Raw genomic sequence first — 17,705 nt, 5'->3', positions numbered from 1 at the left:
GAGAATCCATCATCTGATATCATCATATCGAGAATCTCATCATCTGATATCATCATATCGAGAATCCATTCATCTGATATCATCATATCGAGAATCTCATCATCTGATATCATCATATCGAGAATCTCATCATCTGATATCATCATATCGAGAATCTCATCATCTGATATCATCATATCGAGAATCTCATCATCAAATATGATCACATCGAGAATCCTCATCATCTGATATATCATATCGAGAATCCGTTCATCTGATATGATCATATCGAGAATCTCATCATCTGATATGATCATATCGAGAATCCATTCATCTGATATCATCATATCGAGAATCTCATCATCTGATATGATCATATCGAGAATCCATTCATCTGATATCATCATATCGAGAATCCATTCATCTGATATCATCATATCGAGAATCTCATCATCTGATATCATCATATCGAGAATCTCATCATCTGATATGATCATATCGAGAATCTCATCATCAAATATGATCACATCGAGAATCCATTCATCTGATATCATCATATCGAGAATCTCATCATCAAATATGATCATATCGGGAAAGCCATCATTTGATATGATCATATCGAGAATCTCATCATCTGATATGATCATATCGAGAATCCATTCATCTGATATGATCATATCGAGAATCCATTCATCTGATATGATCATATCGAGAATCTCATCATCTGATATGATCATATCGAGAATCCATTCATCTGATATCATCATATCGAGAATCTCATCATCTGATATCATCATATCGAGAATCTCATCATCTGATATCATCATATCGAGAATCTCATCATCTGATATGATCATATCGAGAATCTCATCATCTGATATCATCATATCGAGAATCTCTCATCAAATCTGATCACATCGAGAATCCATCATCTGATATTATCATATCGAGAATCTCATCATCAAATATGATCATATCGGGAAAACCATCATTTGATATCATCATATCGAGAATCCTATAGATTATATCATCATATCGAGAATCTCATCATCTGATATGATCATATCGAGAATCCATTCAACTATATGATCATATCGAGAATCTCATCATCTGATATATGATATCGAGAATCTCATCATCACATATAATCATATCGAGAATCTCATCATCTGATATGATCATATCGAGAATCCATTCAACGATATATGATCATATCGAGAATCTCATCATCACATATAATCATATCGAGAATCTCATCATCTGATATGATCATATCGAGAATCCATTCATCTGATATCATCATATCGAGAATCTCATCATCTGATATGATCATATCGAGAATCCATTCATCTGATATCATCATATCGAGAATCCATTCATCTGATATCATCATATCGAGAATCTCATCATCTGATATCATCATATCGAGAATCTCATCATCTGATATCATCATATCGAGAATCTCATCATCTGATATATCATATCGAGAATCCATTCATCTGATATCATCATATCGAGAATCTTCATCTCATATGATCACATCGAGAATCCATTCATCTGATATCATCATATCGAGAATCTCATCATCAAATATGATCATATCGGGAAAGCCATCATTTGATATCATCATATCGAGAATCCTAAGATCCTATATCATCATATCGAGAATCCATTCATCTGATATGATCATATCGAGAATCCATTCAACTAATATGATCATATCGAGAATCTCATCATCTGATATGATCATATCGAGAATCCATTCATCTGATATCATCATATCGAGAATCCATTCATCTGATATCATCATATCGAGAATCTCATCATCTGATATGATCATATCGAGAATCTCATCATCTGATATGATCATATCGAGAATCCATTCAACTAATATGATCATATCGAGAATCCATTCATCTGATATCATCATATCGAGAATCTCATCATCTGATATGATCATATCGAGAATCTCATCATCTGATATGATCATATCGAGAATCTCATCATCTGATATGATCATATCGAGAATCCATTCAACTAATATGATCATATCGAGAATCTCATCATCTGATATGATCATATCGAGAATCCATTCATCTGATATGATCATATCGAGAATCTCATCATCTGATATCATCATATCGAGAATCTCATCATCTGATATCATCATATCGAGAATCCATTCATCTGATATCATCATATCGAGAATCTCATCATCTGATATCATCATATCGAGAATCTCATCATCTGATATCATCATATCGAGAATCTCATCATCTGATATCATCATATCGAGAATCTCATCATCTGATATGATCACATCGAGAATCCATTCATCTGATATCATCATATCGAGAATCTCATCATCATATGATCATATCGAGAATCCATCATCTGATATCATCATATCGAGAATCCTATTCCTGATATCATCATATCGAGAATCCATTCATCTCATATGATCATATCGAGAATCCATTCAACTAATATGATCATATCGAGAATCCGTTCATCTGATATGATGATATCGAGAATCTCATCATCACATATAATCATATCGAGAATCTCATCATCTGATATCATCATATCGAGAATCTCATCATCTGATATGATCATATCGAGAATCTCATCATCTGATATCATCATATCGAGAATCCATTCATCTGATATGATCATATCGAGAATCCATTCATCTGATATGATCATATCGAGAATCTCATCATCTGATATCATCATATCGAGAATCTCATCATCTGATATCATCATATCGAGAATCCATTCATCTGATATCATCATATCGAGAATCTCATCATCTGATATCATCATATCGAGAATCCATTCATCTGATATCATCATATCGAGAATCTCATCATCTGATATGATCATATCGAGAATCCATTCATCTGATATGATCATATCGAGAATCTCATCATCTGATATCATCATATCGAGAATCTCATCATCTGATATCATCATATCGAGAATCCATTCATCTGATATGATCATATCGAGAATCTCATCATCTGATATGATCATATCGAGAATCTCATCATCAAATATGATCACATCGAGAATCCATTCATCTGATATCATCATATCGAGAATCTCATCATCAAATATGATCATATCGGGAAAGCCATCATTTGATATCATCATATCGAGAATCCATTCATCTCATATGATCATACCAAGAATCCATCCAACTAATATCATCATATCGAGAATCTCATCATCTGATATCATCATATCGAGAATCTCATCATCAAATATGATCACATCGAGAATCCATTCATCTGATATCATCATATCGAGAATCCGTTCATCTGATATGATCATATCGAGAATCTCATCATCTGATATGATCATATCGAGAATCCATTCAACTAATATGATCATATCGAGAATCTCATCATCTGATATGATCATATCGAGAATCCATTCATCTGATATCATCATATCGAGAATCCATTCATCTGATATCATCATATCGAGAATCTCATCATCTGATATCATCATATCGAGAATCTCATCATCTGATATGATCATATCGAGAATCATCATCATATGATCATATCGAGAATCCATTCATCTGATATCATCATATCGAGAATCTCATCATCATATGATCATATCGAAAGCCATCATTTGATATGATCATATCGAGAATCTCATCATCTGATATGATCATATCGAGAATCCATTCATCTGATATGATCATATCGAGAATCCTTTCATCTGATATGATCATATCGAGAATCTCATCATCTGATATGATCATATCGAGAATCCATTCATCTGATATCATCATATCGAGAATCTCATCATCTGATATCATCATATCGAGAATCTCATCATCTGATATCATCATATCGAGAATCTCATCATCTGATATGATCATATCGAGAATCTCATCATCTGATATCATCATATCGAGAATCTCATCATCAAATATGATCACATCGAGAATCCATTCATCTGATATTATCATATCGAGAATCTCATCATCTATGATCATATCGGAAAGCCATCATTGATATCATCATATCGAGAATCTGATCCATATCATCATATCGAGAATCTCATCATCTGATATGATCATATCGAGAATCCATTCACTGATATGATCATATCGAGAATCTCATCATCTGATATGATCATATCGAGAATCCATCTTCACATAAATCATATCGAGAATCTCATCATCTGATATCATCATATCGAGAATCCATTCATCGATATGATCATATCGAGAATCTCATCATCACATATCATCATATCGAGAATCTCATCATCTGATATGATCATATCGAGAATCCATTCATCTGATATCATCATATCGAGAATCTCATCATCTGATATCATCATATCGAGAATCCATCATCTGATATCATCATATCGAGAATCATTCATCTGATATCATCATATCGAGAATCTCATCATCTGATATGATCATATCGAGAATCTCATCATCTGATATCATCATATCGAGAATCTCATCATGATATGATCATATCGAGAATCCATTCATCTGATATCATCATATCGAGAATCTCATTCATCATATGATCACATCGAGAATCCATTCATCTGATATCATCATATCGAGAATCTCATCATCAATATGATCATATCGAGAATCCATCATTGATATGATCATATCGAGAATCTCATCATCTGATATGATCATATCGAGAATCTCATCATCTGATATGATCATATCGAGAATCCATTCATCTGATATCATCATATCGAGAATCTCATCATCTGATATGATCATATCGAGAATCCTTCATCTGATATCATCATATCGAGAATCTCATCATCTGATATGATCATATCGAGAATCCATCATTGATATGATCATATCGAGAATCCTATCACTATATCATCATATCGAGAATCTCATCATCTGATATATCATATCGAGAATCATTCATCTGATATCATCATATCGAGAATCTCATCATCTGATATGATCATATCGAGAATCTCTCATCACTTAAATCATATCGAGAATCTCATCATCTGATATGATCATATCGAGAATCCATTCATCTGATATCATCATATCGAGAATCTCATCATCACATATAATCATATCGAGAATCTCATCATCTGATATCATCATATCGAGAATCCATTCATCTGATATCATCATATCGAGAATCTCATTCATCTGATATCATCATATCGAGAATCTCATCATCTGATATCATCATATCGAGAATCCATTCATCAATATTCATCATATCGAGAATCCATTCATCTGATATCATCATATCGAGAATCTCATCATCTGATATCATCATATCGAGAATCTCATCATCTGATATCATCATATCGAGAATCTCATCATCTGATATGATCATATCGAGAATCCATTCATCTGATATCATCATATCGAGAATCTCATCATCTGATATGATCACATCGAGAATCCATTCATCTAATATCATCATATCGAGAATCTCATCATCTGATATGATCATATCGGGAAAGCCATCATTTGATATCATCATATCGAGAATCCTAAGATCCTATATCATCATATCGAGAATCCATTCATCTGATATGATCATATCGAGAATCCATTCAACTAATATGATCATATCGAGAATCTCATCATCTGATATGATCATATCGAGAATCCATTCATCTGATATCATCATATCGAGAATCTCATCATCTGATATGATCATATCGAGAATCTCATCATCTGATATGATCATATCGAGAATCTCATCATCTGATATGATCATATCGAGAATCCATTCAACTAATATGATCATATCGAGAATCCATTCATCTGATATCATCATATCGAGAATCTCATCATCTGATATCATCATATCGAGAATCTCATCATCTGATATGATCATATCGAGAATCCATTCATCTGATATGATCATATCGAGAATCCATTCATCTGATATGATCATATCGAGAATCTCATCATCTGATATCATCATATCGAGAATCTCATCATCTGATATCATCATATCGAGAATCCATTCATCTGATATCATCATATCGAGAATCTCATCATCTGATATCATCATATCGAGAATCTCATCATCTGATATCATCATATCGAGAATCTCATCATCTGATATGATCATATCGAGAATCTCATCATCTGATATGATCATATCGAGAATCCATTCATCTGATATCATCATATCGAGAATCTCATCATCAAATATGATCACATCAAGAATCCATTCATCTGATATCATCATATCGAGAATCCGTTCATCTGATATGATCATATCGAGAATCTCATCATCTGATATCATCATATCGAGAATCTCATCATCTGATATCATCATATCGAGAATCTCATCATCTGATATGATCATATCGAGAATCTCATCATCTGATATCATCATATCGAGAATCCATTCAACTAATATGATCATATCGAGAATCTCATCATCACATATCATCATATCGAGAATCCATTCATCTGATATCATCATATCGAGAATCTCATCATCTGATATGATCATATCGAGAAAGCCATCATTTGATATCATCATATCGAGAATCCCTTCAACTGATATCATCATATCGAGAATCTCATCATCTGATATGATCATATCGAGAATCCATTCATCTGATATGATCATATCGAGAATCCATTCATCTGATATGATCATATCGAGAATCTCATCATCTGATATCATCATATCGAGAATCTCATCATCTGATATCATCATATCGAGAATCCATTCATCTGATATCATCATATCGAGAATCTCATCATCTGATATCATCATATCGAGAATCTCATCATCTGATATCATCATATCGAGAATCTCATCATCTGATATGATGATATCGAGAATCTCATCATCTGATATGATCATATCGAGAATCTCATCATCTGATATGATCATATCGAGAATCTCATCATCAAATATGATCACATCGAGAATCCATTCATCTGATATCATCATATCGAGAATCTCATCATCAAATATGATCATATCGGGAAAGCCATCATTTGATATCATCATATCGAGAATCCATTCATCTGATATCATCATATCGAGAATCCATTCATCTCATATGATCATATCGAGAATCCATTCAACTAATATGATCATATCGAGAATCCGTTCATCTGATATGATGATATCGAGAATCTCATCATCACATATAATCATATCGAGAATCTCATCATCTGATATCATCATATCGAGAATCTCATCATCTGATATGATCATATCGAGAATCTCATCATCTGATATGATCATATCGAGAATCCATTCATCTGATATGATCATATCGAGAATCCATTCATCTGATATGATCATATCGAGAATCTCATCATCTGATATCATCATATCGAGAATCTCATCATCTGATATGATCATATCGAGAATCCATTCATCTGATATGATCATATCGAGAATCTCATCATCTGATATCATCATATCGAGAATCTCATCATCTGATATCATCATATCGAGAATCCATTCATCTGATATCATCATATCGAGAATCTCATCATCTGATATCATCATATCGAGAATCCATTCATCTGATATCATCATATCGAGAATCTCATCATCAAATATGATCATATCGGGAAAGCCATCATTTGATATCATCATATCGAGAATCCATTCATCTCATATGATCATACCAAGAATCCATTCAACTAATATGATCATATCGAGAATCCGTTCATCTGATATGATGATATCGAGAATCTCATCATCACATATAATCATATCGAGAATCTCATCATCTGATATCATCATATCGAGAATCCATTCAAGGAATATGATCATATCGAGAATCTCATCATCACATATAATCATATCGAGAATCCATTCATCTGATATCATCATATCGAGAATCCATTCATCTGATATCATCATATCGAGAATCTCATCATCGGATATGATCATATCGAGAATCCATTCAACTAATATGATCATATCGGGAAAGCCATCATTTGATATCATCATATCGAAAATCCTAAGATCCTATATCATCATATCGAGAATCCATTCATCTCATATGATCATATCAAGAATCCATTCAACTAATATGATCATATCGAGAATCTCATCATCTGATATCATCATATCGAGAATCCATTCATCTGATATCATCATATCGAGAATCTCATCATCTGATATGATCATATCGAGAATCCATTCAACTAATATGATCATATCGAGAATCTCATCATCTGATATGATCATATCGAGAATCTCATCATCTGATATCATCATATCGAGAATCCATTCAACTAATATGATCATATCGAGAATCTCATCATCACATATCATCATATCGAGAATCCATTCATCTGATATCATCATATCGAGAATCCATTCATCTGATATCATCATATCGAGAATCCTAAGATCCTATATCATCATATCGAGAATCTCATCATCTGATATGATCATATCGAGAATCCATTCAACTAATATGATCATATCGAGAATCTCATCATCTGATATGATCATATCGAGAATCCATTCAACTAATATGATCATATCGAGAATCTCATCATCTGATATGATCATATCGAGAATCCATTCATCTGATATCATCATATCGAGAATCTCATCATCTGATATAATCATATCGAGAATCCATTCATCTGATATCATCATATCGAGAATCTCATCATCTGATATCATCATATCGAGAATCTCATCATCTGATATCATCATATCGAGAATCTCATCATCTGATATGATCATATCGAGAATCCATTCATCTGATATCATCATATCGAGAATCTCATCATCTGATATGATCACATCGAGAATCCATTCATCTGATATCATCATATCGAGAATCTCATCATCGGATATGATCATATCGGGAAAGCCATCATTTGATATCATCATATCGAGAATCCTAAGATCCTATATCATCATATCGAGAATCCATTCATCTGATATGATCATATCGAGAATCCATTCAACTAATATGATCATATCGAGAATCTCATCATCTGATATGATCATATCGAGAATCCATTCATCTGATATCATCATATCGAGAATCCATTCATCTGATATGATCATATCGAGAATCTCATCATCTGATATGATCATATCGAGAATCTCATCATCTGATATGATCATATCGAGAATCCATTCAACTAATATGATCATATCGAGAATCCATTCATCTGATATCATCATATCGAGAATCTCATCATCTGATATCATCATATCGAGAATCTCATCATCTGATATGATCATATCGAGAATCCATTCATCTGATATGATCATATCGAGAATCCATTCATCTGATATGATCATATCGAGAATCTCATCATCTGATATCATCATATCGAGAATCTCATCATCACATATCATCATATCGAGAATCCATTCATCTGATATCATCATATCGAGAATCCATTCATCTCATATCATCATATCGAGAATCTCATCATCTGATATCATCATATCGAGAATCTCATCATCTGATATGATCATATCGAGAATCCATTCAACTAATATGATCATATCGAGAATCTCATCATCTGATATGATCATATCGAGAATCCGTTCATCTGATATGATCATATCGAGAATCTCATCATCTGATATCATCATATCGAGAATCTCATCATCTGATATCATCATATCGAGAATCCATTCAACTAATATGATCATATCGAGAATCCATTCATCTGATATCATCATATCGAGAATCTCATCATCTGATATGATCATATCGAGAATCCATTCATCTGATATGATCATATCGAGAATCCATTCATCTGATATCATCATATCGAGAATCCATTCATCTGATATCATCATATCGAGAATCTCATCATCTGATATGATCATATCGAGAATCTCATCATCTGATATGATCATATCGAGAATCCATTCAACTAATATGATCATATCGAGAATCCATTCATCTGATATCATCATATCGAGAATCCATTCAACTAATATGATCATATCGAGAATCCATTCATCTGATATCATCATATCGAGAATCCATTCATCTGATATCATCATATCGAGAATCCATTCATCTCATATCATCGTATCGGGAAAGCAATCATCTCATATGATCATATCCAGAAAGCCATCATTTGATATCATCATATCGAGAATCCCTTCAACTGATATCATCATATCGAGAATCCATTCAACGAATATGATCATATCGAGAATCTCATCATCTGATATGATGATATCGAGAATCTCATCATCTGATATGATCATATCGAGAATCCATTCAACTAATATGATCATATCGAGAATCCATTCATCTGATATCATCATATCGAGAATCCATTCATCTGATATCATCATATCGAGAATCTCATCATCTGATATGATCATATCGAGAATCTCATCATCTGATATGATCATATCGAGAATCCATTCAACTAATATGATCATATCGAGAATCCATTCATCTGATATGATCATATCGAGAATCCCTTCAACTGATATCATCATATCGAGAATCCATTCATCTGATATCATCATATCGAGAATCTCATCATCTGATATGATCATATCGAGAATCTCATCATCTGATATGATCATATCGAGAATCCATTCAACTAATATGATCATATCGAGAATCCATTCATCTGATATGATCATATCGAGAATCCCTTCAACTGATATCATCATATCGAGAATCCATTCATCTGATATCATCATATCGAGAATCTCATCATCTGATATGATCATATCGAGAAAGCCATCATTTGATATCATCATATCGAGAATCCCTTCAACTGATATCATCATATCGAGAATCTCATCATCTGATATGATCATATCGAGAATCTCATCATCTGATATCATCATATCGAGAATCCATTCAACTAATATGATCATATCGAGAATCTCATCATCACATATCATCATATCGAGAATCCATTCATCTGATATCATCATATCGAGAATCCATTCATCTCATATCATCGTATCGGGAAAGCAATCATCTGATATGATCATATCGAGAAAGCCATCATTTGATATCATCATATCGAGAATCCCTTCAACTGATATCATCATATCGAGAATCCATTCATCTGATATCATCATATCGAGAATCTCATCATCTGATATGATGATATCGAGAATCTCATCATCTGATATGATCATATCGAGAATCCATTCAACTAATATGATCATATCGAGAATCCATTCATCTGATATCATCATATCGAGAATCCATTCATCTGATATCATCATATCGAGAATCCATTCATCTCATATCATCGTATCGGGAAAGCAATCATCTGATATGATCATATCGAGAAAGCCATCATTTGATATCATCATATCGAGAATCCATTCATCTGATATCATCATATCGAGAATCTCATCATCTGATATGATCATATCGAGAATCTCATCATCTGATATGATCATATCGAGAATCCATTCAACTAATATGATCATATCGAGAATCCATTCATCTGATATGATCATATCGAGAATCCCTTCAACTGATATCATCATATCGAGAATCCATTCATCTGATATCATCATATCGAGAATCTCATCATCTGATATGATCATATCGAGAAAGCCATCATTTGATATCATCATATCGAGAATCCCTTCAACTGATATCATCATATCGAGAATCTCATCATCTGATATGATCATATCGAGAATCTCATCATCTGATATCATCATATCGAGAATCCATTCAACTGATATCATCATATCGAGAATCCATTCATCTGATATCATCATATCGAGAATCTCATCATCTGATATGATCATATCGAGAATCTCATCATCTGATATGATCATATCGAGAATCCATTCAACTAATATGATCATATCGAGAAAGCCATCATTTGATATCATCATATCGAGAATCCCTTCAACTGATATCATCATATCGAGAATCCATTCATCTGATATCATCATATCGAGAATCTCATCATCTGATATGATGATATCGAGAATCTCATCATCTGATATGATCATATCGAGAATCCATTCATCTGATATGATCATATCGAGAATCCATTCATCTGATATGATCACATCGAGCATCCATTCATCTGATATCATCATATCGAGAATCCATTCATCTGATATCATCATATCGAGAATCTCATCATCTGATATGATCATATCGAGAATCTCATCATCTGATATGATCATATCGAGAATCCATTCAACTAATATGATCATATCCAGAAAGCCATCATTTGATATCATCATATCGAGAATCCCTTCAACTGATATCATCATATCGAGAATCTCATCATCTGATATGATGATATCGAGAATCTCATCATCTGATATGATCATATCGAGAATCCATTCAACTAATATGATCATATCGAGAATCTCATCATCTGATATCATCATATCGAGAATCCATTCATCTGATATCATCATATCGAGAATCCATTCATCTCATATCATCGTATCGGGAAAGCAATCATCTGATATGATCATATCGAGAAAGCCATCATTTGATATCATCATATCGAGAATCCCTTCAACTGATATCATCATATCGAGAATCCATTCAACGAATATGATCATATCGAGAATCTCATCATCAAATATGACCATATCGGGAAAGCCATCATTTGATATCATCATATCGAGAATTCTAAGATCCTATATGATCAAATCGAGAATCTCATCATCTCATATGATATTATCGAGAATCTCATCATTTCCTATGATTTTATCGAGAATGCCAACAACAGATATCATCATATCGAGAATCCCTTCACCTCATATCATCAGATGGAGAATGCAATTATCTGATATCATCATATCGAGAATCCATTCACCTCATATCATCGTATCGGGAAAGCAATCATCTCATATGATCATATCCAGAAAGCCAACATCGGATATTATCATATCGATAATTTCATCATCTGATATCATCCTATCGAGAATCCATTCATCATATATATAATTCAATCATTTGACATATTAATTCATCTGCTATCGTGAATCTCATCATCTGAGATCAAAAATTCAATTAATTCTTCAATTAATCTCAACCACTATACTATAAATTCCAATTATATCAACAAAATCATGTTTTCAAATGATTTCAACAAATATATAATATCTTCAACTGACATCAAAAAATAGAAAATGAGTTCAAATGATATCAAATAATTCCTTATCTCTTCAAATGATATCAAATGATTCATTTTTTCTTCGAAGGAAATCAACAAATAGATATCAGTTTTGATGATATTAGCAAATGTATTAATATTTCAAATAATATCAAGTATTTCATTAATTGTTCAAGTGATATTAACAAATTCATTATATATTCAAGGAATATTATCAGATGAATTAATATGTCAAATGATTGAATTATATATATGATATCTTCAAATGATAATATAAAATAGGTTATCTCTTCAAGTGATACTAATAGATACATAATGTTTCCAAATGATATCAACAAAATAGATTAAATATTCAAGTGATATCAACAAATAAATTATGTTTACAACTGATATCAATAGATACATTATGTTTCCAAATGATATCAACAAAATAGATTAAGTATTCAAGTGATATCAACAAATCGATTAAATATTCACATGGTATCAATAGATACATTATGTTTCCAAATGATATCAACAAAATAGATTAAGTATTCAAGTGATATCAACAAATAAATTATGTTTACAACTGATATCAATAGATACATTATGTTTCCAAATGATATCAACAAAATAGATTAAGTATTCAAGTGATATCAACAAATCGATTAAATATTCACATGGTATCAATAGATACATTATGTTTCAAAATGATATCAACAAAATAGATTAAGTATTCAAGTGATATCAACAAATAAATTATGTTTACAACTGATATCAATAGATACATTATGTTTCCAAATGATATCAACAAAATAGATTAAGTATTCAAGTGATATCAACAGATAAATTATGTTTACAACTGATATCAATAGATACATTATGTTTCCAAATGATATCAACAAAATAGATTAAATATTCAAGTGATATCAACAAATCGATTAAATATTCACATGGTATCAATAGATACATAATGTTTCCAAATGATATCAATAAAATAGATTAAATATTCAAGTGATATCAATAAATAAATTATGTTTACAACTGATATCAATAGATACATTATGTTTACAATTGATATCAACAAATTAATTAAGAATTCAAGTGCTATCAATAGATACATAGTGTTTCCAACTGCTATCAACAAATACAATATTTTTTCAAACGATATCATAAAATTTATTATCTCATAAGTTGTTACTATCAAATACAAAATCTAATTATCATCAAAAGCAATATCTGATTAAATAATCTCTTTAATCAGATATCAGCAATAACTTAGTTAATTCCCTAATTTGATGTAAATTTTCAAACTCAATCACCATATTCATGATGTATTTGATTATATTTGATCAACTCATTTCATCAATAACTTTAACAATCAATTGATGTCTATTATCAAATTATCAGATAAATAGATCCTCGTTCGCATTATTACATTATACTAATTGATATTTTCAATTATAATATCATATCCTTTGTTTTAATTTAGTTAATTTTTTATAAATCCTATTTATTTAAATTTTTTTTAATTCACCCTTTAATTTTTTGTGTCTCCCTGTATTATCTAAATTTCATAAAAGTGACTTGACAAATGACATGTAAAATCTTGGTGTAAACTTCACAAAGTTCAGCCGCTTACCGCCGGGTCAAAAATTACCAACGTTGGATAACACTTCTTTTTGCATTTTACAGGCGTAAAATTTTTGACAATTTACAAAAATACTCAGAAAAATATTCAGAGTATATTGGAATACCAATCACTACAAATTGTTTTGTATAATATAAATTCATCAAAAAATGAGATCAAAAACAAATTTGAAATGATGAGTATTTTTATTTCTAAGATTCCAGTTTTAATATACAAAGTGTGATATTCTTAACCGTCCTGTTTTATCTATCCTTGCTTTGTTCATGCCATTTGGCCTCAAAAGTCTGAAAATTGATAAAATAACAAGATGTTCTTTGATTCGCAGGCATTTTGACAGCAAAATCCCATGAGAATTGTTTCAAGTATGGTATAGTCATTAAATTCTTTCTTCTTGTAAAAAAATTTATCGAAAAGAGTGAAGTTCCCTTTTCCACTTTTTTGATTCAAAAGAATTTTTTATGAGCAGCGACGAAATATCACCAAATTCAACACAGATCAGTGGATGTGAAACAAGTGAAGATGAAATAGAGAATATTCCAAATGATTTCTTTGAAACACAGGAAGATATTGACGTGATTTTGCCAAATCAAATCAAAGATACAGAAACACAAGAAGCAATTGATATAGACCCTAGTTTTATGATTCATTCATCACCAGAAGATCAAATTGAAAAAATTAATTCTCAAGATTATTTTAAGAGAGAATTTATAACGTTCATTATCTCAGAAGATATTTCAAATGATCTAGAGCTATGGGATTGTAGCGGAATTAAAGTATTAAGATGTATTTATGAAAATTCATACTTAGAATCCCAAAATGAGAACAATTTTACAAGTGTTACAGTAATTTTGAATTGTAACAAGCAATTTACAGAAATTGAAGGCGCAAAAATATATGTATTCCTTCCTTTCAAAACTTTTTATTATAATCACCAATTTTGTTTGATTACTCCCAACTATACCTTTGAATAAAGATTTTTATTTATATATTAATATTATATTCTTGCATAATAGCAATGAAATTCCTCAATTCTGGTAAAATAATAAAAATAATTTTGTAACCCTTGTTTCAAGCCAATTTTTATTGGATATTTCCAATATATATTATTAATAACAATGTCTTATTGATTCATTATCTTTGTGAATGTCCAAAACCATGAGGAAAAATCATTTTCCAAAACAAATTAAAAAAAATATTTGAAATACATCTTTTAAAATATACTTTTTTACATTATTCTTATCATGTTTTCATATCAATTCTAAATAAATTGTTTCCCTTCTAATTTGAAACAAACACCTGTTGGACTTCATTTCAAGCTACTATGTTTTAGATTAATTTAATTTACTCATGCCAAATTCAAGCAATTTAATAGATTTGAATCAAAAAACTACTAACTTTTAAAGTATTGATATCTTTATGGACAAAACAAGCCAAATAAATAATATCGAAAATAAAATTACTTCAAAGAAGGCAAACAATGAAGAATATTTATTAGCTAGGCCATAAGAGTTTAATATTCATCCATATCTTTGTCGCTAGAGCTATCGTTTTCTTTCTTATCTTCGTGCTCTTCAAAATCACTTTTGAATGGATCATCTTCATGTTGTGATAATGAAAACAGCGAATTATCATATACGAAACCTACAGTTCCATTAGTATTTATTATTGCTGTTTCTTCAATCTTCATATCTGGTAATGAGTCTGATTCATCTTCATCATCTCTCTTCACGTATAAGTAAATTGTATAAAGAAGAATGATAAGAGATGCAATGAACAAAAGAGATATTATAATCAATGCAATCTCTAAACTATGCAATGAATCTTCCGATTTTGTTTCTTCAATTGTTATAATTTGATCATCTGTACAATTTTCTTCAGTAACATTTGATTTACAACTGTCTTTTATTACTTCGATATAATCAACGTAATACTCAGGATATGTCACTGAATGAAATTCAATATCTGGGGAATCAGTTTTACCAAATGCAACATTAATTATACTATTACCACTATAACAAAGAACTGGAATTAAATTTGAATAATCTTCACTTTCAAAGAAGGTTAATTTTTCAATCGAATTTGGAAGATTTACCATATAACTGTTTCGACTTGCAACTGATATTGATCCAATTCCAATACTCTTGATTCCCTCTGAAATATTTATAATCTTGTTTTTAGTTTTTCCATAAATAAACAACAATTCTTTTTCATTGTTTTCTTTCACACGGATGAACTCATGTCTAGTGATGATGAAATTTGGATGATTCTTGTTAGTAGTATATGAGTGCGGGTTGTGTGACTTTTTTTGTTACATCTATATATAGACGATGCATTAAAATATAAATCATAGTATTATATGTGGAAGTGTTGTGTACGTAGTATATGTGGAAGGATTGTGTACCTTTTTTTGTTACATCTATATATAGACGATGCATTAAAATATAAACCATTAAAAAATTAACATTAATTTTAAAATAATTTATTTTTTATCTTTTATAAAAGAAGTTATATATAGATGATGTCAGATATTCCGCGATTAATTAAACATTGTTTAAATCCTGAATGGGTTAAACTTCAATTTAAAAATGAAGATTGTGAATTATTAAATGAATATGAAAGCCAAAATAAGCTAATGAGGTATAAATATAATGATAAAGAATATTTAATTTCATGGAATCAATGGAGTCATAATCAAAGACCTCATAAACGAGAAGAAGAAATTGAAAATAATGAAATGGAAATCATTGATGACATTAAAGAGGATGGAATTCCTAAATTTTGTAGAAAAACCTTTAGAACTAAGTTAGGAGCATATAAACGTAGAGTATTAAATCCTGAATATCTTAAACATCAATTTAAAAAGGAAGATTGTGAATTATTAAACGCTAATGAATATGAAAATGCTAAATCAAAACTGAGATATAAATATATTGGAAGTGATGAAAGGTGTAAAGATAAAGATAAAGTTTATTCAGTTTCATATAATAACTGGCACACGTT

General features: G+C 31.1%; 5 protein-coding genes across 5 annotated transcripts; 1 reads left to right on the top strand and 4 right to left on the bottom strand.

Annotated features, from left to right (window-relative positions):
- Window positions 1–1,627: 1,627 nt before the first annotated feature.
- Window positions 1,628–2,329, bottom strand: TVAGG3_0833770 (AG-1 blood stage membrane protein-like protein family; the record flags this gene model as incomplete). The annotated part of the gene is made up of 1 exon (XM_051248581.1): window positions 1,628–2,329. One exon carries the CDS (start codon window positions 2,327–2,329, stop codon window positions 1,628–1,630), a length of 702 nt encoding a protein of 233 aa, XP_051084056.1.
- Window positions 2,330–2,433: 104 nt separating this feature from the next.
- TVAGG3_0833760 (AG-1 blood stage membrane protein-like protein family) lies at window positions 2,434–3,105 on the bottom strand (the record flags this gene model as incomplete). The annotated part of the gene is made up of 1 exon (XM_051248580.1): window positions 2,434–3,105. The coding sequence occupies one exon, from the start codon at window positions 3,103–3,105 to the stop codon at window positions 2,434–2,436; it is 672 nt and encodes a 223-aa protein (XP_051084055.1).
- A 48-nt stretch (window positions 3,106–3,153) lies between these two features.
- Window positions 3,154–3,564, bottom strand: TVAGG3_0833750 (AG-1 blood stage membrane protein-like protein family; the record flags this gene model as incomplete). Its single annotated transcript, XM_051248579.1, has 1 exon — window positions 3,154–3,564. The coding sequence occupies one exon, from the start codon at window positions 3,562–3,564 to the stop codon at window positions 3,154–3,156; it is 411 nt and encodes a 136-aa protein (XP_051084054.1).
- An 11,599-nt stretch (window positions 3,565–15,163) lies between these two features.
- Window positions 15,164–15,676, top strand: TVAGG3_0833740 (uncharacterized protein; the record flags this gene model as incomplete). Its single annotated transcript, XM_001308439.1, has 1 exon — window positions 15,164–15,676. One exon carries the CDS (start codon window positions 15,164–15,166, stop codon window positions 15,674–15,676), a length of 513 nt encoding a protein of 170 aa, XP_001308440.1.
- A 539-nt stretch (window positions 15,677–16,215) lies between these two features.
- TVAGG3_0833730 (uncharacterized protein) lies at window positions 16,216–16,800 on the bottom strand (the record flags this gene model as incomplete). The annotated part of the gene is made up of 1 exon (XM_001308440.1): window positions 16,216–16,800. One exon carries the CDS (start codon window positions 16,798–16,800, stop codon window positions 16,216–16,218), a length of 585 nt encoding a protein of 194 aa, XP_001308441.1.
- Window positions 16,801–17,705: the final 905 nt, after the last annotated feature.

The sequence above is a fragment of the Trichomonas vaginalis genome, chromosome VI (assembly GCF_026262505.1).
Source record: "Trichomonas vaginalis G3 chromosome VI, whole genome shotgun sequence".
NCBI lineage: Eukaryota > Parabasalia > Trichomonadida > Trichomonadidae > Trichomonas > Trichomonas vaginalis.
This window is presented reverse-complemented; position numbering and strand designations above follow the sequence as displayed.